This window comes from Actinia tenebrosa, unplaced genomic scaffold, assembly GCF_029948245.1.
Source record: "Actinia tenebrosa isolate PJP-AT-01 unplaced genomic scaffold, QUT_ActTen_1.0 PGA_scaffold8__29_contigs__length_14323225, whole genome shotgun sequence".
In the NCBI taxonomy this organism is placed as follows: Eukaryota; Metazoa; Cnidaria; class Anthozoa; order Actiniaria; family Actiniidae; genus Actinia; species Actinia tenebrosa.
In genome coordinates this window covers 4,839,324-4,864,776 of record NW_028292585.1, presented here as the reverse complement: position 1 = coordinate 4,864,776, position 25,453 = coordinate 4,839,324, and the positions used below count along the sequence as shown (strand labels likewise).

The 25,453-nt window shown below is 38.0% G+C and overlaps 4 protein-coding genes and 1 non-coding gene across 5 annotated transcripts; 2 read left to right on the top strand and 3 right to left on the bottom strand.

Moving 5' to 3' along the window:
- The first annotated feature begins 5,698 nt into the window (after positions 1-5,698).
- Positions 5,699-15,730, top strand: LOC116303839 (protein sidekick-1). The gene is made up of 19 exons (XM_031713446.2): positions 5,699-5,715; positions 5,801-5,964; positions 6,366-6,671; positions 7,104-7,385; positions 7,870-8,175; positions 8,503-8,811; positions 9,011-9,307; positions 9,595-9,897; positions 10,042-10,380; positions 10,641-10,946; positions 11,080-11,385; positions 11,578-11,880; positions 12,175-12,620; positions 12,746-12,840; positions 13,462-13,621; positions 13,803-13,869; positions 14,280-14,564; positions 14,753-14,927; positions 15,045-15,730. Exons 1-17 carry the CDS (start codon positions 5,699-5,701, stop codon positions 14,438-14,440), a joined length of 4,167 nt encoding a protein of 1,388 aa, XP_031569306.2. The 3' UTR covers positions 14,441-14,564; positions 14,753-14,927; positions 15,045-15,730.
- Positions 15,731-16,987: 1,257 nt separating this feature from the next.
- Positions 16,988-19,978, bottom strand: LOC116303840 (nucleic acid dioxygenase ALKBH1-like). Its single transcript, XM_031713447.2, has 7 exons — positions 19,835-19,978; positions 19,655-19,760; positions 19,071-19,221; positions 18,815-18,887; positions 18,621-18,706; positions 18,296-18,403; positions 16,988-17,934 (listed from the first exon to the last, which is right to left on the bottom strand). Exons 1-7 carry the CDS (start codon positions 19,937-19,939, stop codon positions 17,460-17,462), a joined length of 1,104 nt encoding a protein of 367 aa, XP_031569307.1. The 5' UTR covers positions 19,940-19,978; the 3' UTR covers positions 16,988-17,459.
- An 85-nt stretch (positions 19,979-20,063) lies between these two features.
- LOC116303821 (ribosomal RNA processing protein 36 homolog) lies at positions 20,064-22,173 on the top strand. Its single transcript, XM_031713424.1, has 9 exons — positions 20,064-20,236; positions 20,353-20,368; positions 20,497-20,557; positions 20,638-20,724; positions 20,826-20,892; positions 21,055-21,159; positions 21,458-21,532; positions 21,604-21,721; positions 21,933-22,173. The coding sequence occupies exons 1-9, from the start codon at positions 20,150-20,152 to the stop codon at positions 22,076-22,078; spliced, it is 762 nt and encodes a 253-aa protein (XP_031569284.1). The 5' UTR covers positions 20,064-20,149; the 3' UTR covers positions 22,079-22,173.
- Positions 22,174-22,381: 208 nt separating this feature from the next.
- On the bottom strand, positions 22,382-22,454 carry Trnav-cac (transfer RNA valine (anticodon CAC)). Its single transcript has one exon. It is a non-coding gene; the product is annotated as a tRNA-Val (tRNA).
- Positions 22,455-22,724: 270 nt separating this feature from the next.
- Positions 22,725-25,365, bottom strand: LOC116303836 (uncharacterized). The gene is made up of 3 exons (XM_031713444.2): positions 25,295-25,365; positions 24,562-25,025; positions 22,725-23,980 (listed from the first exon to the last, which is right to left on the bottom strand). The coding sequence occupies exons 2-3, from the start codon at positions 24,880-24,882 to the stop codon at positions 23,678-23,680; spliced, it is 624 nt and encodes a 207-aa protein (XP_031569304.1). The 5' UTR covers positions 24,883-25,025; positions 25,295-25,365; the 3' UTR covers positions 22,725-23,677.
- Positions 25,366-25,453: the final 88 nt, after the last annotated feature.

Sequence of the window (25,453 nt, the reverse complement as noted above, 5' to 3'; positions counted from 1 at the left end):
TTTTCGATGTTTAGTTTCAGCATCAATTGAGTGTCACAGTAATTTTAGATTTTCGATTCGCCTTGACGACGAGTGTTAACGTGTTTGCATTATTGTTTTTCATAGTTACTTATAGTAATCTTGCGCCCAAAGAAATCCTGTGGTGCATGAGTTTATAAAACATACCGTGTAGAAAAGCTCGCCATCCTGTCTTCTCTTTTTGTAATGCGTTTGAATGGGTTTTTATTGTTTGTCGATGACTAAAATTGTATACTCGTACTTAGATTTATAATTCAAAATGAAGCTGGAGTTGGAAGGCATGTTTGATTCAAACCACCTTCAAAAATTCAGTTGCTCTACAAATACTGACATGTTTATCTGATGATGAAGACACCTTTATTCCATTTATTCGACAGATATATTAATCAGAGGAAGTTTTAAGGGAAATAATTGAATAAATATGTCAAATATAAACAATCTCACCTGTTTTGCTCCTTCCTTATGGGTAAACCTGCGCGACAGTGATGTCACAGTCTGATGATCGATAACCAAGCAACAGCTTCAGGCCTGGGTTGTTGGCAAAGTAGTCTAAGATCGACTATTATATATTTAGAATCAACTTTCAAATAAAATGTATAAAAATGTACGTGACTCTCTTCGTGAAAATTCTAGCATACGATGCATGGATATTATGCAAAACTTTATGCACCGGTAGATACCAAGCATTACTTTATATTAGATTATTTTGATGGGTTTTTAGGGACAAGTCCCAAGAGAATGATTATAACAACAAACTCGTAATCACAACAACAATGATATGAAGGACTGAAAACGAATAAAAAAATCGATATTGTCATTTAGTCTATAGTCATTAAGTGAAATACTTATAAATAATCATGATATTGTATTTTTAGAATTGGGCAAATTTGAAAATTAATTGTAAAATATTGTTTAATTTCGTGTGTGTGTATAGCGGTTGTGAATGAATAATGGATGAATCGCCTTTAAATTCTGAACTGCAAGGAGGTATTATTAACAATAATAAAACTGCATTAATAACATGGTTAACTTAAGTAAGCAGATACTGTATTGGGGATCGAGGTATACAAGTCCTGGAACATACAATGCTGTAGGTTCAACCAGAGGTAAGTGAATTAAAATCCCACCAAAGTTAGAACATTTGTATTAATTAGGTTTGGGAAGCCTTAATAATCTAATAATCTCTTGATATTTAGCTTTAAAAGCTGAATCTTTTAGACAAATGTAAGAGAACTTCCCTTTTGATATGGTGAAAGCTTTTCTATATATATTGTTTCTATATAGATATGACATCGAAACAGATAGCTGTAATGCTTGATCGTAATTTCTAAAATAGTTTTAAAAAACTTGACAAAAGTCTAGAGTTATCGGAGAGTGATATACATGATTGTTAGGTTATGTGCAGGACTATTTATAGTCGAGTTATGGCGAAGATAATCAACAAAACTTGTTTTAGTTTGACAGAAATTTTACCTTGCCGTTTAGGTTTTGGACTGTACAGACTAATGAGCTTTTGTACGATATTTCTAAATTAGTATTAAAAGCAGAAAAAGAACTAAATTCAGTAAACGGTGAAGTTTGAAGTAAATTTTGAAAAGCGTGAATTTTGTAGAAAAACCTTTGCCGAAGGCAAGAGAGACCACATAGTAGGCTATGGGGCTATAACGAATATTTTCATACGTAATTTTCTATTTTTGAAAATTCATATTTTTGTGATTTTTGAACTTACTAATAATAAAACTATGTATGTTGATAGTGGCTATCTAAATATCAGATTACTGCACTCTTGTGCCGACTACTTCGGTAAATAATCAACGAAAAATTGAAACTTTTTTAACCTGAAATTTAATGCTAATTTTAAAAATGCAAAGAAAAATGGGGTTTCCAGAGCTTGTTTTCGAGATAATCACTACGGAATGACATGCATTTGTACGATTTTGGAAGAAAAATAGCGAAAATCAAGCTCTGTACAAAATAAAAATCATAAAACCGAAACTAAGGAAGAAACATGAGTAATTTTCTCCGAACACGTAACGTACACTATATTTATAAAATACTGATAAAAGTTGTTTTATTAACTATTGTAGACAATGGAAAAACTTTTTTTGTTCAGGTTCTACGGTGTACAAGTTATGTAAAAATTGAGCACAAAACAAACAGAACGATTCTTTACATTATTCTGATAAACAGAATTGTGCGGCTTAAACTTTGAAAAATAATGGGATATTACCTGTTATTCTGAAAAATAACAAAAAAGTCTAGAGTCCAGTGCAAAATTTGAGGGTTTTGCCCTGTTGAAGTTCAAAACGTGTATAGTTTTTCAATAAAATCGTAAACATTATTCAGCGGTTTTTGAACGCGCGCACATCGTGGGCTCAAATCGAATGTTGAAAAGTAGTCAGCCACCTTAAAACAAGGTGGTTTTGGAGCGACTGTAGTCTGCACAGCGGCGCTTTGGGGAGGGAGGAGCGGGGTGAGAAAGGGGAAGGAGAGTGGAGACATCACAATGTCTTATTAATACATTGGAAGTATAGACCAAATTCAAAACTCGCACCGATGTGAGGCTTAAGTTGTGAACAAAGGAATCGGGCGTGATTCGTGACTTTTGAATCACGCCAAATTACTTTGAGTCACGCCAGATCCCTTTGTTCACAACTTAAGCCTCACATCGGTGCGAGTTTTGAAATTGGTCTATAAACCTTGATATTTCCAAAATATTTTACCATTCAACTATTCACCTTATGTAGAATCAATACTGAAAATATTGAGTTAGGGGTGAGTACTATCAGTACTGTTTAATAGAAACTTTTCTCCAAGGCAGCCATATTTTCATCCAAAAACGAAACTTTGATTGCTGGATCATCTACTACACAACATGAAACGACAAATAAACAAGCTTGTTCTTATAATGTTCTACGTGTTAACGGTGAGTCAGTAGTAAAGTTGGTAAGTGGAATGTGAGAGGAGAGACAAGGTGGAAGGGAAGCCAATATACTGTGGTTTTTCATAATAATGACATAGCTAGTCTGCGTTCCTCGGTGGTCTGCGGTGTCGATCCCTTCATTTCTCTCCTTCCCAACACCGCAGATCGCCAGGCAACGCAGATTATAACATAGTCAAATAGCATCATTGGGAAAAACAGGACTAATGTTTACACCTGTGTTGACGTCATTTTTTCACAGATTCTATTTAGAAAATCTTCATGTGTTACATACCAAGGTAAACACTGCGCAACCAAGCCTTGATCATGAGAACGGGAAGGAATGGGTAACCTCAGTTGTGGATAAGTTTCCTAGAGGAAAGTTGATGACGTAAAAAAAAACAGCTCTTGAAACCTGAATAAAAAACTTGTTTTGGGCTTTCCAAGTTATGTTTGAGACTCCTTTGGTGTTAAGCTTTGATCACGTTAATGGAGACTAGTATAGACCCAACAAATAAAAGGAACCGCTGCACATCAGTAAAAGGAAATCTAAAAGGCTAGAGCTGTAAAATGACATTTACAGTGCATACGTGTCGAGAAATGTGTGTTGACTAACGGTTGTCTTGCATGTCTTGGTCCTATTTCCTTCCACAGGGATGAAAGCGAAGTTTATGACAGCGAACCATTTCTGGGACTTCGATCAAACGTTGACACAAATCCAGGATCTTATTACAAGTGTTAAAGTTAAACTCCATGGGAATGTCGAAGTATCCAAATCTCCTGTTAATAACGGTATTTTCCTGACCGGAAATGAAACGACTTGGGTTGATTTAAGACTGCAATCAAGTCAGAGTTCCTGCCTTACTGATCCCTTCACCTGTACTGAACAACTAACTGTGGCATTCCTTGTTAAAATAACAAACAAAAAGATGCCAGAAGGAGTGAAAAGCCCCCAAAGCGAAATCTTTGGGCCTTATGGGAACGTTTCGGAAGGTAATTACTTTAATTGTCTATCCTTGTAGTGAGTCTTGCTATTTTTTCTCTTATTATGCTTGTCTATCTGTTAAGTCTTTCCGTTCTCGTCCCTCACTTCCGCCCGTCTGCAGCTCGTCTGTCTGTCTGTCTGTCTGTCTGTCTGTCTGGCCTTCTCTTTTCTGTCTGTCCGTTTTTTCCTTGTGTCTCTGTTAAGGTCTATTCGGTTACCAACATGTTTAACTATATCATGATTCTAATTATTCTAGTAAATAGACCAGGCGTAAGAGTGCTTTACCAGCCAGATACAACTATGAGCGTACATGTTATTGGTCAAACCACCGAATGTAGATGTTTATTCGGTTGGTCAAGAAACCGCTGGAAATTTTTGGTGTTCACATGGAAACCGCCGGATCAGCTGAACGTTTATTTGGATGGCTATCTTGTTAAAAAGGGATACGAATGTTTTAGCACAGTAAACAACCAGACTGCGCCAAACAGATACAGACTTGGCTATGAGTTTTACCCGGTGGTATGGTATGACATGATGGCCATTTGGAACAAGGTGGTTCCCATTGAAGATCTGTCACCCCTTATCGATTTGATAAAAGGTAATGGTGACTAGTGGTTGAAAATTGAAAGATTGTTGGGAATGAAATAGAATGAATGAGAAATAGATATTAGTTCCGTCCTTAATAAAATAATGTTTATCCTTAATTATGTATATCTAATCCCTAATATCTATGTATATTTATTCCCTAATATCTATGTATCCTTATTCCCTAATATCTATGTATATTGTTTTCAGATAATGGAGGAGAAACCAATCTTTCTTTATCGCTGAGAATACCTGGATTAACATGGAATTCCAAATACGGATCCCAAACTTCTACAGAATACAAAGAGTTAAAACAAAAACTAATCAATAATGTAAGAACTGAAAAACGACAGCATTTTAAAAGAATCATAAAATAATAATAATGGTTGGTTTAGTTTTACTTGTAAGGTGAATACATGTAGTAATATTTCATATCGACTATTTATAACAAAGCCACGATATGACGCGCGCTCTGATTGGTTAATTAGCATGGGCGAGCGTGCATCCAGAAATGGAGGGTGCACGCTGACGTGATTGAATAGCGCGCGCTATGTAATGAAGATTTAATAAAGATTTAATGAAGATTTTTGATTTTGTTTTTTGATAAACAAATATTTTTTATGGTTTTGTTATGTCATAAAAGCAATTGTCAATGCTTAGTTGTGCGTATATCCAGTTCTGGATGCACTTGGGAGGTTGCTTAAGCGCACTCAAGAAGCTACAGCTACACTCGGCTACGCCTCGTGCGACTCTTACGCTTCTTTCGTGCTTAGCTACCTCCCGCATGCATCGAGAACTGGAAATACGAACACCTAAGCATTGACCATTCCTTAAAAATATTCTATCGTTGGTGTTAATCAAAAGTGTTTGGTTTTCTAGGTAACATTTGTCGATGGTATGTATGGAAAGCAGTATCATACGAATACTCAGTTGGTCTCAATCCAGTAAGTACCAATCAATCACTCTTAAAACTCCTAAGTACAATTCCAGGAATGCAAAGCGGATGTAACAATTTACGCATGCGTAAAAACGTTCGACGGCAATGCGCATATGCAGAGGCAGCCGTTGATTCTTTCAGATTGCATCAAGAAGTAAAGACCTCTGCGTAAAACCCTTTGATGTAATTACCGGTTGTAGTGTTTTAGAGAAAATTTCAAAAAGATTTAGCTCAAAATTGTTTCCGTTTCGAAATGAATGGAAGCTCAAAGTAGGACTTGAGGAGGATGTTTTAAAAAGAGATAAGGCCTGTGGTGTCAATAATTCATCAGTAATTCATTTAATTTTAATTTTAGGAGAATAGCAGGAATGCCTAGTGGGCATAACGTGGTAGCTAATCTAAAAATCAGCTTTACCCAATTAAAACACACTACAGCCATTGAACTGCAGGAGATCCTAGAGAACTTAATAATCGGTGGTCAGAATACCGAGATAGTAGAGTGTTCATCGGATGATAACTGTAAGTGACAGTAGCTCGTCCCAGTCTCTGATATAACTACAATGACACGGTCATTCTAGTTTCCAGACCCTACATTTCATTTAGTTTCTGTCAAGCAACAAAGGCCACGAGTGAATCAAAACCCTGGACCCAGCTAATTTTCAGTTCTCCGTTTGAGCGATTTTTCATAGTTAGCCAATCCGAAAACAGTGTTTGGATTTATCCAGAGGCCTTTTTTATTGGCGGAAAGCAAAAGAAACGTGGGCTCAGACATGCGGTACTTAAGCACAGGGAGCCCATAAACTTAACTAAGGAGTCACAGGCAACCCATCATACATGGTTCCATAACCGATACGACGTGGTGGTAAATACCCTGTAGGAACCATGTGGATACCCTGGTGGGTCTAACATATTGCGTGCAGTTTTTTGCAGCATTCCAACTAACGTAAACGTACGACCAGGAAAAAAGTCAACGGAAATCGTTGTCGGTTGGAAGACATTCACCGATGGATTCAATGACAACGGTTACTATAGACACCACCGATTTGTCTATAATATTAGCAGCACAGCTAATGGTACGACAACTTGGGCTGACACCTTGTCTACTGGTATTTCCATTGTTGGAGGTCTCAAACCATTCACTCATTACTGTATTCGCATGGCTATAGAGAGCTTCAAGGCCAGTGGTTTCTTCAGCGAACCAAAATGTACCAGAACAAATCAAGACAGTATGTATGCAACACAACCACGCGTAATTCCCTTTAATACTATCCATATCTTTACGTTACGCTTGAGAAAGTACAATAGTACCCTTCACAGTTCCCTGGGCCATCTTGAAAGGTAGCCGTGCCTTTGCTTCGAAACGAGACGAACGGTGAGCTTGCAGTGATAGAGACATGCGAATAATTGTCCAAGGTGTTAAAAAAAGGCCTCTATCATTGCAAGCTCACCGTTCGTCTCGCTTCGATGCAAAGGCACGGCTACCTTTCAAGATGGCCCAGGGAACTGTGAAAGGGACTATTAGGTATAAGCTTCCAAGAGGGTCAGAAATAAAGATACAATTTACTCTAGGAATGCATGTCATACTTTATATATACCTTAATAACCGGTTCATAACCGGTTTATAACCCGTCAATAATCGGTCAATACCTGTATTCCAGAGCCAAGCATTCCGCCAATAATCCTGTCCGCCTACAACACAAGTCACGTGAGCATATTTGTAGAATGGAATCAAACAATACCACGTGCTGGATGGAACGGCATTCCGATTGGTTACCAAGTGGATTGGGTAGTAGGGAATAGGAATTTTGGTATCAACGATTCATATTACAACATAACGACAGGCTTGAGACCGTACACATGGTACACGATCAAGGTCAGCGGTAGGACCATTGTGGGTGCTGGGGCATCAAACGCTGTTCAAGTTAGGACATCAGAATGGTGTAAGTAAGACATTCAAATTTTATCAATGCCCTCATCAAAACTATAGGGAATGACAACTCACAGATTTAGAGTGTTGGAGTTTTTGGAAAAGCGGAGAATCCGGAGAAAAACCCACCCGTCGAATGAATCATGAGAGATATCTAACGAACTCTGATGTCGAGTCCAGGATCAAAACCCGAGACACTAGGGCCCGGTTGTACGAAGCCTGGATAGCACTATCCAATCGATAAATCTTATCCAGTGAATAAATTTATTGCATAACAGCATCGACTTATACACTGGATAAGGATTTATCCGCTGGATAGCGCTATCCAGGCTTCGTACAACCGGGCCCAGACGAGTTAGAGGGGAGTGGACCGCTACACCATCCTGGTTTCATATAAAACTGTCATCGCTTTAAATCAATTCTCTGAGTTACACACTATCTTAAGATTGCAGGATTGCATCTTGGTATATTTTGAGGCCAAGGTTTTGTTTCCACAGATCCTTACAACCACCCATCGAACATCACAATCTTTAATACCAGTCAAACCAGTATGAAGGTCACGTGGTCAAGTATCCCGTATAATGACCGTAATGGCGTCATCCTGGGATACAAAATCGAGTTTTTTGACATGTATTTTGGTTACCTGGTGGAAAACGTGACAGTTCCATCCATCGTGCGGGAGAAAGAGTATCATAATCTGAGCATCTACAATCTGTACGGTGTACAGGTCAAGGGGTTCACCATTATAGGTGATGGACCGAGAAATGACTTGAGTGAAACAGTAGCAAGGACTGAAGAGTCTGGTGAGTAAATGGATGACATTAAGGTGGCTCCATAGGGTTTTTGAGGCAATACCAAACAAACAGCATTCTAAGGCTAATACAGACTAACACGCGTTGATACACGATAGGCCAACCATATTTTTTTTATGAGTTTAGCAGGCAGGCAGGCAGGCAGGCAGGCAGGCAGGCAGGCAGGCAGGCAGGCAGGCAGGCAGGCAGGCAGGCAGGCAGGCAGGCAGGCAGGCAGGCAGGCAGGCAGGCAGGCAGGCAGGCAGGCAGGCACAGACAAAACAGTAGATAGACGACAAACGGCACATCGTTTTAACATCCCTTATTCTTGTGTACTAGTTCCAATAGTAGCTCCATCCCATCTAGTTGGCTACAACCTCAGTGTTCATTCTATTTTGGTTCAATGGTATTTTGACTCCAACGAACGTAATGTTCTTGGGGTTCTTCTGGGTTTCCGGATTTTCTTGAATGGAGCAGACAACGAACCAAACTTCCATCCGAGCACCCGTGATGTCAAGAACGACACAAATATGATTCATTTTGGCGGTCTGTGGCCATACACAGTGTACAATCTATCTATAGCAGCTTATACTCGTAAGGGGCATGGTGTCATTAGTCAACCATTTCTCGTTAAAACTGATGGTAAAGGTATGCAAAGTAGATAAATGAGCGCAGTTGTTCTACGCTTATTCTATCACCGTTTGTGCCGTGTTTTTCAAATAGTCCAGTATCAACCTCAAGCCTACCACCATCTCGTACTATTATAATTGATTGCATTCCCTTGCATCGTTTTGCTATATACCCCTCACCTCACCATGTTTTTACAAAGAGTCTTGCTTGTATTCAGCTCCAGGCCTACCACCATTTCCAGTCAAAGCCCACAATACAAGCTCTACCAGTATCCAAGTAAGCTGGAGAGAAGTCGATAAACATTACCACCATGGTGTACTATTAGGATATAAGGTTATCGTACGTGAGCTATTGCAGTCTGCTGTAACGATCAACAAAACTGTACCAAAGGGAACTAATGTAACTGACATCAATGGTCTGAAGATATACACCACATACGTCATCAAAGTACTGGCCTTCAATAAATATGGTGAAGGAGAGTACGATGAAGAGTTTGCTACGACAGACGAAGATAGTATGTCATAATTCTTTTCATGCCGACGTTTTTTGGGGGAGGAATAATAACATTTCGCTTAGAATTGTGGGATTTCTTACACGAACATAGCGGGACTTTAACCATATCTTATTCCCATAATTCCTTGCAGGATAACCTTAGTGCCGCTACCTTCAAACAGGGAACGAAGAAGCGTTTCCTAAATCTTTGAGATTATACTGTCTCTTGGTGGTTGACAATGTTATGTATCATGATGATTACTTGCTTGTTTTCAAATCTTATAGTAAACGTTCTCAATTCGTCCCTAGTTCCCAGTCGACCTCCGACATTGGTTACGGCGTGGAACACAAGTTCTACAAGTATCCAGGTTTCTTGGCAACCACTCAATGACAGTTACTATGAACACGGCGTGTTGCTAGGTTACCAACTAACTTATCATCGCACAGATGAAAGAGGAGATGTAGAGAATCTTGTGTTTTGCCCTGATGAATTGACTACGAATATTACAGAGTTGGATAAATATGTTAAATACACAATAACTGTACGAGTCTTTAATAGCAAGGGATTTGGACCAGTTAGTCCTCCAGTATTCTGCACAACTGATGAAGATGGTAGGCTTTACTTTATCTAGTCATAGGTCACGTGAAGCATTCTGGACTTGTTATGCCTTATAAGGTGTTGTTTGTAACGAAGCTAGTCCAGAATGCGTTGCAATAAACAAATTATAAATAATTTTTTTCATTTGTGTTTTCCAGTTCCTGATCTTGGTCCTCTTAATCTACAAGGCTTCAATACAAGCAAAAGCAGCATTTTCGTCAAGTGGGACCCAGTACCAGCGGACGAGAGGAACGGAGTATTACTGGGATATAATATCATGTACAACATCACCAATCTTGCTCCATCCCAATCTTCGCGGCGTAAACGACGTTCAGTGAGCAGTGCCACGTTCACCGCTCTTGTGCAACCAGGGCAAGAAAACTATACGATATACGGTCTTTTCCCGTACACCCTGTACAGTATAGGTATCGCTGGGTATACAAGAATAGGTGTTGGTCATTGGAGTCCAGCAATTTATATAAGAACAAACGATGAAGGTACGTCAGTCTATAGCAAAAGATATGGTTATTTAAAAAGGATCAACTCAAACGAGAGGCAGCTGGGCCCGCTGTTGGCCTCGCCAGAATCTCACTATACCACGATAACAACAGGTGTAGGCCTGTAGATAGGAGTGGAGGAAATAGCGATGATAACGAGAAGAACCTGTTCATGTCATAGCTATGGTTGACCACTACATGGTCACATATTATGATCATCGGATATAGTATGGTACTTGACGGGTCATTATCTTTTCTAGAGCCACAGATACCACCTCCAGATGTCATGGTCTTCAACACCAGCTCCACGTCAATCAACGTGACATGGTTGGCCATTCCTCCGCCTCTGGTTGCAGGAATACTGACATCATATCTGATCAAGTATACCGAACTGGATGACGAGGGAAAGAACGTGACGAGTTTATTAAAGATCGTTCCTGCTACACAGCTGACTATCGAACTGACGGGTCTAGAGAAGTACACTGACTACAACATCACTGTTAGGGGAGCTACTGTAGAGATAGGGGTGGAAAGTAGCCCAGTTATGGTCAGGACACATGAAGATAGTAAGTACACTGACTACAACATCACTGTTAGGGGAGCTACTGTAGAGATAGGGGTGCAAAGTAGCTTAGTTATGGTCAGGACACATGAAGATAGTAAGTACACTGACTATATTTTCTCGTATTTTTTAATCAGCTCCTAGCAAACCGCCTCAGAACATGACAGTAGTTCAAACAAGTTATTCCACCCTGAACGTATCTTGGAAAGCAATCCCAAAACCCTTTATTCATGGAATATTACGAGGATACATAATGTTTTACAAGAAAACAATCGACTTTTGGACAGGAATAAACCACACTATGAAGTTCCTACCAAACATGACGTCATACCAACTGACAGACTTGGAGCCTTATACTAACTATTCGGTCTGGATGTTTGGGTTTACATCTGTGGGGAATGGTACAGCTACTACAGTCAAGTATGCAGTAACCGATGAGTATGGTGAGTCCATGTGATTCTGTACCTTCTATAATTGGTACCCAGTAAGGCTCCTGTTCAAGCATGTGTCTTTTGTACCTATCTTATTTAGATCCCTCTAAGGCTCCTCTCAATCATGCGATTTTGTACCTTCCATATTTAGTACCCAGTAAGGCTTGTATTCTAGCATGTGTCTTTCGTACCTATCCTATTTAGTTCCAAGTAAATCTCCTGTCAATGTCACGGCAATGAACTTCACAAGTCATAGGTCAATCAACGTATCCTGGCACCCAATCCCTCACGGGTTTGTTCACGGTATTTTGCGCGGTTACCGTGTTTTGTACAAGAAAGTGATGATGCAGGATGAAGAGTGGAGTGGGATACAGGTAAATTACACTGTACAGTCCCAGTCTTTATCGACGATGATAGAAGACCTGGATAACTATGCAGTATATCAAATACAAGTGCTTGGGTTTACCATAAAAGGAGATGGAGTCATCAGCCAATCAGTTTATGCAGGTAATGACAATACTGCAATTCTCTTTGATGTCGAGGGGGATTGAGAAGGAATTCGTGGCGCATGGGATTCTGGGATAGAATCTAGGGAAATCTATGTTAAACTTTTAGACGCAATTCTTTGTGGGATGTGCTTGTTACCGGTCCGCCTCCTCGAAGCTTTGACAAAGACAAATTTTAAAGAAAACCGATCGAACCAATGAAACTAATCTCACACCTACGTCTTCTTCTAAGACCATTTCGGTTGCTTTTCTCCTATATATTTTTACATGCATTCAATATCCATTTCACCTTTAGAAACCTGTCGATGTTCGAAGGAATTGACAACATCATGGTACATGATGGAACCTTACGTCACTCACAACCAGTCCACTACTTCTGGCTTGATTCCCCGTATACTTGAGCCCCTGGTCACTTGGTGCTGCGGTAACTGTTATAACGGTCATGGACAAACAGACATCAACCTTATTCACGATGGTCAAGGTAACAATGCACAAAAGTCAAACGCAACGCAAGTTTTAGTTCCGAATACCGATCTTATGTTCCCTGTGTATGGATTCTACGGTAAAACAACTCATGAAGACTACGGGTATTTGAGCGTAGTGACGTCACCTGGTATATCGTTCATCACGCTGACCCAGGAAATGACATCTGTTATGTTCAAATCAACCAGTGAAAGCTGGCCTTTGTTCGTAATGATGCTTGTGATGGTACTCTTGGCTGGTGTGCTTACATGGTTGTTGGTATGTATTAAAGCACATGAACAAAATAAGTAAGTGGTCGTTACTCGCACTAAGGAGCATGTATCTGAACAAACATTCGACCCCGGCCCGTTCTTTGATCAAAGGGATGTTTTACTCATCTACAGGACTCTAATCAAAACCCTGAGCATTTCCCGCGACCTTTCATCAAAGGTTCCTACGAAGGCTGTTGGTTGGCATTTATAAGCATCACTACAGTTGGGTGAGTAGTATTTGGTCTATCAGTGGGGGAGGGGGTAAGTAGTATTTGGTCTACCAGTGGGGGGAGGGGGTAAGTAGTATTTTGCCTATCAGTGGGGGAGGGGGTAAGTAGTATTTGGTCTATCAGTGGGGGAGGGATAAGTAGTATTTGGTCTATCATTGGGGGAGGGGGTAAGTAGTATTTGGTCTATCAGTGGGGGAGGGATAAGTAGTATTTGGTCTATCATTGGGGGAGGGGGTAAGTAGTATTTGGTCTATCAGTGTATGTGTGTGTGTGTCGGGGGCAGTAGTATTTTGCCTATCAGGGTTGGAGGGATAAGTAGTATTTTGCCTATCAGTGGGGGAGGGGGTAAGTAGTATTTTGCCTATCAGGGTTGGAGGGATAAGTAGTATTTTGCCTATCAGTGGGGGAGGGGGTAAGTAGTATTTTGCCTATCAGTGGGGGAGGGGGTAAGTAGTATTTTGCCTATCAGTGGGGGGAGGGATAAGTAGTATTTGGTCTACCAGTGGGGGGAGGGAGGAAAGTAGTATTTTGACTATCAGTGGGTGGGGGAGGGGTTAATTAAAGAGTAGAGTCATAGGATATATATTCAGATGTGTCTTTTATCTTGGTGTATTTCAGTTATGGAGACCGCGCTCCCAAATCCTTCTGGGCGCGTATTCTGACTTTAGTTAACATGCTGTCTGGATTCATATTGATATCTCTTATAACAGCAAACTTGAGTAGTGATTTTGTGGTGACGACTATTATGGCGAGTAAAAAGACTCTATATATGACCAAGGTATGTCAGGAAACTATCAACAACCTCAACAATTGGCAGTAAAAAAAACATAACATCAAAAGCAATGACAACTGACGAAACAACAACACCAACAACAACCAACAATGATAGTTACAGCAGCAACGGCAACAACAGCAGCAACAATAAATATTTATCAATAATATCCTTATCTGTTTGACAGGTTGGAGCAATAACACGGTCATTTGAGTATAGCATCGCAGTCAGAAGAAACGCACTGGTCAATACTGGTGAGAAGATTTCTTTCAAAAATTTAAAAGATAAATATTTAATGCACTTGGGATTCACTTGACCAGGTCTTAAAATAACTACTGTTACAAAAGCTTTAATAGCAAATTGAATAAGGATAACTCAACAAAAACGACATGGCCGCCATGTTGGTTGACATAACTATAGGATCCAATAAAGCGTTTTCACATGACGTCACAGCCGCCATTTTGGTGTTCCTTTGACAATAACTTTGTCATGTACACCAATATGGCTGCCATCTCTATTATCAGAACTCTCTAGGGACTGATACCAAATACGGCGGCTATGACGTCACACGCACCCCCCCCCCCCCCAACAAATCAAGAAAGTATTAAATTATGCAGTTATTTTAATCACTTCCACTGATTTTGAATTATTACGCTGTTCCTAGAATCAGAGTATTACAGCTACAAGGACCTGAACGATGCTCTCATATCAGAGGAAATACAGGGGATTCTGGTAGACACAGTATATTGCTACATCTCACCCAGAGCTCTTCTCTGCATCGCAGTTTGGTGGCCCCCCGATCACCAGGCAGTTGTTACCGTATGAAAGTGTATATGGAGTCGCATTAGAGCGAAAAACTGACAAGCTACGCAAATGTTTTAACAACTATTTAAAGTTTAACAAAGACGAAATTAGCAGAATTATCGAAGGAAACCTCAAGCAACCAGGCGTAAGTCAAGTCGCTTTTCTTATGCTATAAATATACTATACTATTTTTTCATCAGTTTGATTGAGGTGAAAGGAATCTGTCAGGGGAGGGGAGGAGATTGGGTTAGAAGACTTATTAAGACTTATTAAGATACCAAGGGGGTAGAGCAGAGGTGAAGCAGATATTCATGTTGTCATTATGTGTTACAGGTATCTGAAGAGAGCGCAGCAGAGGAAATGTCATCCATGATATTTGACCCAAGCTCCAAGTATTTTCAATATCTTTACAAGTACATTGGTCTAGCACTTATTGGCGCAGTCATGTCTGGACTAACTTATGCGCTTCTTTTACGACGAAAACACTCTGTACAACCACGTGCGCAAGGTAAGACTAAAATATATTTACAACATGATGTGATGATAAACGGTGCGCGCTGTCAACAAACTCTTAGCCAAGACCTTTTTACTCCAACACAAAACTCATGATTTTGTTCGTTTTAAGAACTTCAACGAATTCAAAGAATCCAAGAAGCAAGGGCGATGATAAACGACTTTTATGAGGCTTTTTCAAGTAGTTATCGCGAAATGAAAAGAAGACACAGAGAAGAGAGACTTCGTTGTTTGAAAAAGACCATTGAATCAAGAACAAAAGACACATGCCAAGAAAAGAACAGCTAGAATCAAAACATTATTAAGGTTTACTTTAAGAAATAATCCAAAACTTAAAATATGCCGAGCTAAAATAAAACGTGCACACGAGACTAGCAGGCACACTATCTTTAGCAAAGGTGCATATTACACTATTGACAATATTCAACTTTATTGGGTAATAGCTATAATGATGTACATGTATACGTGAATGACGACGAGAGCGCGAACGTGATTCTAAGTCCCATGCTAGGCACTACTTCCCTACAGGACGCACTTTAGATAAAATAAATTAAAATAAATAGATATGATACTATTATCTGTGACACGAACACTCGCAAACTAGAGACCACATGCAAGGCAAGTTGATAACAAATACAACACTGTTAATAATCTATTTATTTATCAAACTTGCACCAAAATAAATAAGTATAATATGTACGTTTCAAAACTAAGACATATCAAAACGCAACAAATCATGATTGATATAATGTATAAAAATAAGAACTGTGAGGGTCACAATAATAATATTAACAAACATATCCAAATGGGTTGTAGTTTCGTTTAGTGTAAGTGAGTTAAAATCACTTGAGTTAAAATCGCATGACTTTTTTCTCAATCCCAATATTGCATCGTGGAAGTATTTTGCTTCTTTGCTTTGATTGGTTGATCGTTTTGATACACTGCGCGCGCTGAAAAATTAAAGAGATGCGACAAGCGTTTTTCAAATATTCTGGAATATTATAGAGAATAGCACCATGGAAACGCGCACGTGTTTTGTAAACCAAAAATTAATTCGTTTGAATTACGCATGCGCACGGCACGCGCGTACGGTTATTTGATTACGTCATAGATCAATTTCATTTGACGTGAGCGTCATACGTGATTGTTTGAAATAAGTTGACAAAAAAGAAAAAATAAGAAAAAAGAAAAAAAAAAGCGGCAGAATGTGAATCAACTGAAGCTCTAAATAATGAGGTTTTCTTTCCTTATCGCAATAGGCGTTATCGTGACTCTACCATATGTAAATAGTCTTCCATGTGCAGAAGGAGCTTGCTGTAAGGATGGAAACATTCTTCTCAATGGGACAGTTTGTCGAGAAGCTGTGGATGATTGTGATGTGAGCGAAATCTGCACAGGTTTGTCGAGTGCTTGTCCACCAGACAGGTTCGCCGACGAGGAAACGTTTTGTGGGTCTGGTTTGAATAGAGGCGTCTGTGCGGACGGCACATGTATGACAGAGGAAACTATAGCAAATTACGAAGTTTGTGAAACACATTGCTCCACAGAACGTGGAAAGTGTACTTTGAAAGGTTTATGCGTGTGTAATGAAGGATGGCAGTCACCACCAGAATGTGACAAGAAAACTTGGGAAGAAAACGTTGAAAAAGATCCAAAATCTAATATGCATGAAAAGCGTGAAGAACCAAATCAACAAGTCTTGAACCGAAATCGAAGAGACGAGGATACAAATGTTTTTCGCAGCAGAATAAGTCGCATTGAATCAGAAAACACAGATGATCAACACAATAAGATGAAGTCCATACAAGATCCACCGCAAAAAGGTACCTTTACTAGGCTTAAGGATCATCCATTGTTCCTCCCTCTAATCATCATCTTTGTCGGCTTCATCATACTGGTAGCCTTCACCATCTCCGCTAAAATCCTTTATCAGTCAGAGCTGAAGGCGCAATGGATTCGAAGAAGGGTTAAAGTAGAAAAAAAATCATCTCAAATACCGAAAAATGTAAGCAAAATAGATGACGCCACTGTCAATATTGATGTGGGGCGATAATCAATTCATTGAACGATTTATTATTAACTGCATGTATTTTTATCTCAAACTACTTGTGTAAAGAACTGTGCTGTAAGATTAAAAGATATATTTACAGACAAATTTCCCCCAAACTCGGCTAGACTCGTAAAAATCTCACTTTATACCTTTGGAAGAAATAAAAGATGAAAACAATACGAGACGCAGTTACCACTATGATTCGTAGTTCAATCAGTTATTGCAATGCACTTGAAGTTGGAGCCTCATAAAATGACCTGGCGTATCTAATTCGTGCCAGGTGATACATCAGGCCTCGATCGCGCTCCTTCGCCAACCATCTCTAACTACACCTCATAAATACAACTTAAATATTATTATTTCCCGGATCGGAACGACCAGATACCCATAGGATTTTAAGGCGCGTTTTCTGGAAATTGTCATCGAAATTGCGGCAGTACTGATGCGACCCAAATCGGCATAGAATACACTAACAAGCTACGTAATTCGATCTACTGGGAAGCTTTGACCAGTTCGAAGTACCTGTCTGATATTGATGTTTATTCTTGAACAGGACAAGTACTGCAAGATTAGATCAGTTTCTGTTTTCTCGAGAGATAAGCTCACACCTGAAGCACATTCTTCACCATCAAGATTCTTCCTTTTAGTTAACAGTTCGCCTGCTTCTCTTCGCACTGTTTTGTGTTCAGATTGTTCATTCGTTGAAATTGTGTCCATGGCCTTTGATGGACAAGAGAGTAGTTTATGTTGACTCTGGTCAAAACACGGTGGTTTCAAGCAAGAAGGAATCGACTTCTGATCACTGGGCGGAGATAAAACACGTGGTACAGCGTGATACGCTAACCTTGATTTTCCCGCCATAACCATTATGTCTCCACTGCGCATGTACATAGGAACAGGCGCGTCGTCGCGACTTTTCCCGCCAAGAAGAAAGATTGCTGATTGGCCAAGACTGGATAGGGAAAATGAAACAATTACGACTTGTTTCGTGGCCAGATGATAGAGAATGATAGGGGCCAAAAAAGATTTATGTAAGCTTGAGAAATTACAATTTATTTATAACTTATATTTTGTGATTTGATGACGGTGGTGACGTGATGTTTTGAATTTAACTGAAGTGCGTTTAATTTGAAGATGCTTTTTAAAATGATATTTACAATGTAAATGAAGACTATTTTCATCTACATTATCAATAAAAATTGAATGGATTATAGTATACATGTAGACAACATGCAACCTGCATTCAAAGTCACCTGATGAGTGGCTATTGCACTAGAAAGGTAATTGTAATAGTGCAATATATTTAGACATACCTGAGAGAGAAAAGTGGAGCTTCCAAGTCAAACTCTGAGTGATCTGTATGGCCTGCAAGTGTTGAGTCCAGGTGATAGTAGTTGATTATACCAGCCTCAGGTGAAAATCTGCAAACAACCAATCACTTAATCAATCTATAATTGATTGATTGATTAATAATTGATATATTGATTGATTGATGGATTGATTCATTTATCCATCCATCCATCCATCCATTTATTCATCCAACCATCTATCCACCCATCCATTTATTTCCCACTCCTTCCTTCCGTCCTTCCTTTCTTCCTTCTTTCTTTTTTTTTTCAATAAAACATTTTAACTTACTTTTCATATCCTAATGTATTTGCAATTCTAACAAACAATTGGTCTAAGTCTTGAGGAAAGTCTGACTTGTTGTCTGGGCTGTAGGTCTACAAAACCAACAACATACATTTAAAAACTTGGTATCATAGTTAACTTTTAGAAAAGTTGTGGTTTAAAAGGAAATGAAGAAATTTATAATAGCAAAGTGTTCGTACCTTAGTATCCCAGTTGTAATGGTATCCAATAGTAACCCAACGTAGTTTATATAGAGGCGACTTTTTGTCTAAGCTGATGAAACAAAAATTCAAAGATAAGTTGGTTGGCAGGGTCCCCAACATACATGGTAAGGTATGATTCAGCTTTTGCTGTAAAGCTAAATATGGCAGCATTTCCTTTCTCTGCCTTCCCTTTCTGCAAAGGAACCAAGAAAAGCTAGTTTTGGCTATAAACGACAAAGCTGCAATGTCTCACCTGTCCTGACTGCTATCCCAGATGCTGGTTTTGATTTCCATGTGGGCATCAAGGTTGGATATGTTTGGTTTGCATAAATAAACCTCCAAACACCTTGTAACCAAATCCCACTGCACACCGGGTAAAAATGGATTCTTGATGAAAAAAAACCCTGAATAAAACAAGATATAAATGTTATTGAATTCACATTGTATTCAAGGTTTATGCTTTATGCATCATAAATGAGAGGTTGATATATATATGAGCGAGGTAAAGAAAGGGGGGTTGGAACTGTTTCTGGAGGACTGTGAAGAAAATGGCCATTAGAAAATGAATGGGACACATTGAATTAGGCACAAGAACACTAGTAGTGTCAAGATGTTCTATACTATAGTTAAAAAACATTAGAAGGCTGCAAAGACTAGAGTGATAATGGTGTGTTGGGTTTCCTGTGTATGTGGTATTGATGGTTTTCACAGCCACCATGTTGGATGAATTTGAAAAAAGATCCGTCATTAGTCTCTTTTGTCATATCATCCAACATGGCCACCTTGTCTTTTGTTATTTCATTTTCTTGGGAATGATTGAAAACCAGCAATACTTACCAGGACTGTCCTTGACAGAAAATATTTCCCATTCAGAGCCACTTCTCAGTCCAAGACTTGACAACCTTCTATCATCATCTAATGAGCTTACAGACACAGGCACAACCTAGTACAAAAACATGCAACATCAATATGATTGACTCATTTTCATTCATTTTATTCTATCTTCTAAAGTCTTACCATATCTTTATATTTGTCTGGTGTTTCGAAGTCTATGACGTGGGATAAATCAGGGGGTGGTTTTCGTTGTTTATAGTATTTAAATGCTTTCATAAAAGCGTCCATGTTTCAAGAACACTCTACTCAAAACCATACTCAAAACCATACTCGTGCCCAGGGACTTTAAGTTCCGCGCCAAATTATGATGAGTTGACTGTCTGTTTGACCAGCAGTTTCATACCTTTAAACAAAATGGCGTCCATCCACACACTGTTGTCTGACTGATATTTAAACAGTTTTCAATATTAAACGTCTGTAGAGGATAGGATTTTAGCTATGGATAGGGATGGGAGTTCGTCAAGTAGTGAAGAAAGTGATATAGAGGAAAGAGCTGTGAAAGCCAACGAGGATGACGACAAACTAGTAAGTTATGATCAGTAGTGATCATGCACATGGTACATTACAAAATAGAATTCATGGTAATTTTGAAATGTAGGCCTATAGATCTAACCATTGCTTTCTTTTGTTTTCCTTTTTAGAGTCATCTGAGGACAGGTAAGGTCTTCTTGTATAGATAACAGAAATATCTACACTTATATGTATAAAAGAATTCAAACAATGTTGAGTCGTTTTGCGTGAAAGATGTTTAAAAAGAAATTTAACCTTATCAATCATTATTATAGAGTTGTCACAGATTCCATTCTGTGAATTACAAGACTTGAGAAATAAAGTAGGATCTAAAAGGTAAATAACACCTAACCATTTACTTACTTTTGAAATCAATTTATTTAAAATTTAATTGACTTTTACCGTCCATATTACAGATATAATGAAGCCATCCATGGTTTTGTTGAAGACAGAAAAAACACAGAAAAAACTTCAAGCAAAACAAAAAAGAAAAGCAAAAACAAGTATGTATATGACCTGGTCTTGAGATTCAACCATTACAAAAATCTTCATGTAATTTATTATCATCACAAATTAATGATTGATCATTAATATTTCATTGTAGTCCTCTAGAGATTTCATCAAAACAGAAAGTTTCAAGAATACGACAAGTTGTTGCAGTAAAGAAAAAGGTACTAAAATAAAATGTGGATCCAGCATGTGATTGGTAAAGAGTTGTTGAATATGTTGCTATTTCTTATAATATGGATTCTTCATTCAAAAGCTTTACTTAATTACACTGTACATCTCCCTTGTTTACTCCTACTAAAGACAAAATAATGGTTAATTTCTAGGTTGCCAGGGATCCAAGGTTTGATGACCTGTCAGGACAATTAAATGAAGAAATGTTCAGCAAAGCTTACGGCTTTGTAGATGAAATGAAAGCAAATGAAAAGAAGGTAGGACTGTTTATTATTTCTGTAGGGGAGAGGGCTATGTGGATTCTAGGTTCTTAAATCACTATATTTTTAGCCCTCTTCTTTACAAAACTAATATTACCCCCCCCCCCCCCCCTTTACATCATAAATATAAAATGCCCCCAGTTTTGTAACCTGCAAAAATTTGACTGAGAAAAAAAGGAGCCTGCTTCAAATCCTCATAGTATGAAAAATATGTATGTCCTCTTATTGGCATTCAGTTGCTTTGTATTAGCATTATGTGCTCTATGCCACTTATAGATAATATTTTTCATTAAAGGAAATAGAAAAAGAATTGATGAAGACAAAAAATGCTGAAAGAAAAGAGACACTTAAGATGCTGTTAAAAAGAATGGTAAGGGATTTTTAAGAGCAATTAAAATCGAAGCAAGTTTTTTTGGATGACAATTATATTATAACCTTCAGAAACAACAAGAAGAGTCCAAGAAGAAAAAGAAAATGAAAGATGAGGAGAGAAGGAAGAGAAAGAAAGAAGAAATGGAACTTGTGAAGCAGGGGAAAAAACCCTTTTACTTGAAAAAATGTAAGATTCCTAAAAATTGATATTATGTTACACTTTTGCATCTGTGTTATTTTTAATTTGATTATTATTTATCAATCATTATCATTATTGCTCCTCCCACCTGAAGGAGCATGAGGCCATCACATTATTTGCCTAACTTTTGATCAATGATAAATAATAAATAATTTAATTTTTTATAATTTATTTCCTTTTTCCTTTTTTTTTTCCATAGCCGAACGAAAGAAATTAGAATTAGCAGAAAAATATAAGAAGTTGAAGTCTTCTGGTAAACTAGAAAAATACCTAAGTAAGAGAAGGAAGAAGACTGCGAGCAAGGATAGGAAACACATTCCACACAGAAGACAAGCTGACTCTTAAAGATATCTAATCATATGAGACAATGTATTGATCGTTTTTTAAATTAATTAACTTGTAATGAAGTTTTTCCTTTAATAAAAAGACTTTAACCAGAATGTATTGTTTAAGATATAAAATGTCCTTGAGAATGACTTTTGGGAAAACGTTGAAGCGTCTGGAAAAACTAGTCATGAATTTTATAATTAAAAATAAAATATTATAAAAATCAAATTAACTTTTAAAGGCTTTTTTAATATTATCATTTCAGTATTATATTTTCCAAAATAGACAAACTTGTTTCAAATAAGGAAGAAAAAAGAAAAGTGTCACCGCCCGGGATCGAACCGGGGACCTTGTGCGTGTGAGGCACACGTGATAACCGCTACACTACGGTGACTTCCGATACAAAAATTAAGTGAAATTTAGGTTTTTATATTGACTGTTCTTAAAATAGGTAGCCACTACCGTTTATTTGTCCTTTTGTCTTATTTGCAATTGTTTTTCTCTGTTTTTAGGCTAATAATAATCAATAATTAAAAGTAAAACCCTTATGGCCTTGAGTGACGCAGATATAAAGCTATGACAAGGACGATAAAATTTGAATTACTTCGCTATGATGTCAAATTTATTCATTTTCACTTCCTTTCGCTGATATAACACAGAAAAAAACTTTACAATTAATTTTAATTCTTTACTGGAATTTTCGAAATTCATCAAACCATTATTTAAAGCTTACTAGTCTTCAGGGCGAACGCGGTAAATTTATACCAAAGGGAACCCAACGTAAAGCGTGTACTCTGGGGCAACTCGGCGCTGGGGCTTCAGTGAAAGCTAAGTTTCCCTCAACACAGGTGTGATGATAAAAAGAAGATAGAATTTAAAAAATTAGTCCGTTTACATTAATTATGCACATTTTACTACTTACAGTTTACACAAATGCATAAATATAGGAAACAAGCCTGTTATTTGAATGGGAGTACAAATTTTAATAATATGAAAAAAAATTAGTGAAGCATTTTGGTAGAGGAAGTGACATGACGCCATCATGCAAACGTTCTATCATTAATGAAAAAGATGATTTTGATAACAAATCCTTTAGGCGGGTTTCATTGCCCCCCAGACTTGTTAGTCTAGTCATTATTTTGAAACCATTTCTCATTACTTCATTCTAGCAATTTCTTTCCAGATTTCACACCTGCTCCTAGGCTATAGATATATGTATATGCCTGTATATGCCCTACATCGAACAGCAGATCCTGTTTCAATGGTGCAATGACGTAAATAAATGAATGGTATATTTTCATCGTGATTAAGTTACGAACTATTAGTACAACTCTTGTCAATCGATTTCCGTTGGAAGAATGATTTTGGTAGACGCGTTTTCAGGAAATCCGACAGGACCTTTTTTCCTGTGTCCAGAAGATACTTTTATATGATTTTTGTTTTATCGCTCTAAGTGCGACAAAAGACAGGGTTGGTAATTATTTAGGGTAAAGTAATGGAAGATTAGTCATATTTTGAACTTAATGTTTCTATTAACAGCCTCATGGCTGGCGTTGACGTACGGGAAATAGATCCGTTTGTTAATGGCTTTTGTGGTGTCTCATGAGTAATACATACTTAAAATTCATCTGTTGCAGTAACAAAACTAAGTCTGGATGGCCTCCGTTTTCTGTTACAACCACAACCACGACGCCATAAAAGCACTGAAACCACTAAGATTGATACAATAAAAACAGCAGCAAATGGCAAAAGAATGGCAAGTCTACGTCCGTTATAGTTAACTTCAATGATTTGAGTCTCATTTTCTTCGTTGTAATAGCAAGAAAAAACGGTTCCATTTTTGCCTCTTTTGTAGAAATACGAAAGTAGTTCGATATCTATAAGATCCTGGCTCGATTCACAGAAGGGCTCGTAAGAACACTGCAACAAATAAAAAATAAACGATTAACACTCGTCAAAATGTTTATTTCCCTCGAAACCGTAACTGCAGTGTGTTCAGGTACTACCTCAACTACTGCTGTTTCAAAGTTGCTTACTACTATGAACAACGTCTCAAACACAATAAAGGTTATACAACTGGTGGTGTATTAGAGTTTTTATATATAACATTAATTACTTATGTATAAACTGTAGATTAGAATCGATGATTGAATTTCCCTCACGCGATTTTCGTGATGGTTGTTAATTGAATCAAAACTGATGAACCAAAGTATTCAAAATAGCAGAGGAACCTTCGATATTAATCCATAAGATTTTCGATTGTTTACTCGTTATCTGAAGATGCTGTCTATTATTCCAACCCCTTAACTGTAATCCTTCATAATTTTTATTTAATTATTCAATCCTATCGACTTCTTATTATAACGTTTGCCTGGGTGTATATCAATAAAGCAATACCTGTTAAGATATCATCGATCGATCGATATCTTGGAACTGAGAAACGATTTAGTTACGATGACAAAGAATGAACATTTAGGACTGAAAAAATTTCCAATACTTACATTACTATGGAGAATGTTTTCTGCAAAGTGAAGTAATCCTCGTCTAGCCTGAGGCGTGGAAGTGTTATGGTACTGTACTGTGAAGCTCACAAAGATCTGTAAACATGAATAAGACTTGCCACATCCGTCATCAGAACTCGACGTACATGGACACTTTTGGTGACCCACATCTCTACTGTAAATAGTTTTACACTGTGTAGCTCTAAATGTTTCGCTCTTTTCGATGGGGATGACACAGCCTACATACAAAGCAATCCATAGAGCTAGAATAAACACGCCAAAAAGGCCCCAGAAAACATAGGAATACTTGATATTCGCCATGCAAGTATCTGTCCTAGCCGAAGAGTACTTTGGCACCCTGTTCAGTCGAGTGTGATGCTGACGGTTCCTTTGGTTTCAACAAATCTTGGATTAACTCAATGAATTGTGTCTCTCCTTTTTTCTCGATACTATAAACACTCGTCCTGCGTCAAATAAAAGATGGACCTTATTTCGTCGCTTAAAATGAATTTTCTATCACGAAAAAAGACCAATTCGTCTTCATCCAAATTAAACAGCAAATATAAGTCTATGAATCAACTGACGTCACTACGGTAATTACAAACATTAAAATTCATAATATCCCTTGTTAGACATGTTAGACATTCACTTCAGGTTGTCATGAATTTCCACTTAAATTTAGGCTTTTAAAGACCCATGTGAATTAACTTTGAAAAATATCGTGTGTACTAACCACACTAGACGGTCTTCAATCAACACTGGCTGCGGTCAGGGTTACTTCTGAAGGGATAATACGTGTTTGTAGAATTATTCCCCTCACGATTGGTTAATCAAGCGCAGTAATCTATTATTCCAATTTATCATGTTGGTCATTTGTCATTGGGCTTAACTG

What these genes read in the sequence shown, in the direction of transcription:
- LOC116303839 (XM_031713446.2), top strand. An exon ending in AGTTAGGACATCAGAATGGT is followed by an intron (nt 7,386 to 7,869) that starts GTAAGTAAGACA and finishes TTGTTTCCACAG; the next exon opens with ATCCTTACAACCACCCATCG. An exon ending in CTGCACAACTGATGAAGATG is followed by an intron (nt 9,898 to 10,041) that starts GTAGGCTTTACT and finishes TGTGTTTTCCAG; the next exon opens with TTCCTGATCTTGGTCCTCTT.
- LOC116303840 (XM_031713447.2), bottom strand. Translation starts at nt 19,939, where the DNA reads ATGGACGCTTTTATGAAAGCATTTAAATACTATAAACAACGAAAACCA. An exon ending in TTCTGTCAAGGACAGTCCTG is followed by an intron (nt 19,222 to 19,654) that starts GTAAGTATTGCT and finishes TGTTTTATTCAG; the next exon opens with GGTTTTTTTTCATCAAGAAT. An exon ending in AATACATTAGGATATGAAAA is followed by an intron (nt 18,404 to 18,620) that starts GTAAGTTAAAAT and finishes GGTTGTTTGCAG; the next exon opens with ATTTTCACCTGAGGCTGGTA.
- LOC116303821 (XM_031713424.1), top strand. Translation starts at nt 20,150, where the DNA reads ATGGATAGGGATGGGAGTTCGTCAAGTAGTGAAGAAAGTGATATAGAG. An exon ending in TTGTTGCAGTAAAGAAAAAG is followed by an intron (nt 20,893 to 21,054) that starts GTACTAAAATAA and finishes GTTAATTTCTAG; the next exon opens with GTTGCCAGGGATCCAAGGTT. An exon ending in AGATGCTGTTAAAAAGAATG is followed by an intron (nt 21,533 to 21,603) that starts GTAAGGGATTTT and finishes TATAACCTTCAG; the next exon opens with AAACAACAAGAAGAGTCCAA.
- LOC116303836 (XM_031713444.2), bottom strand. Translation starts at nt 24,882, where the DNA reads ATGGCGAATATCAAGTATTCCTATGTTTTCTGGGGCCTTTTTGGCGTG. An exon ending in AAAACATTCTCCATAGTAAT is followed by an intron (nt 23,981 to 24,561) that starts GTAAGTATTGGA and finishes TATTTGTTGCAG; the next exon opens with TGTTCTTACGAGCCCTTCTG.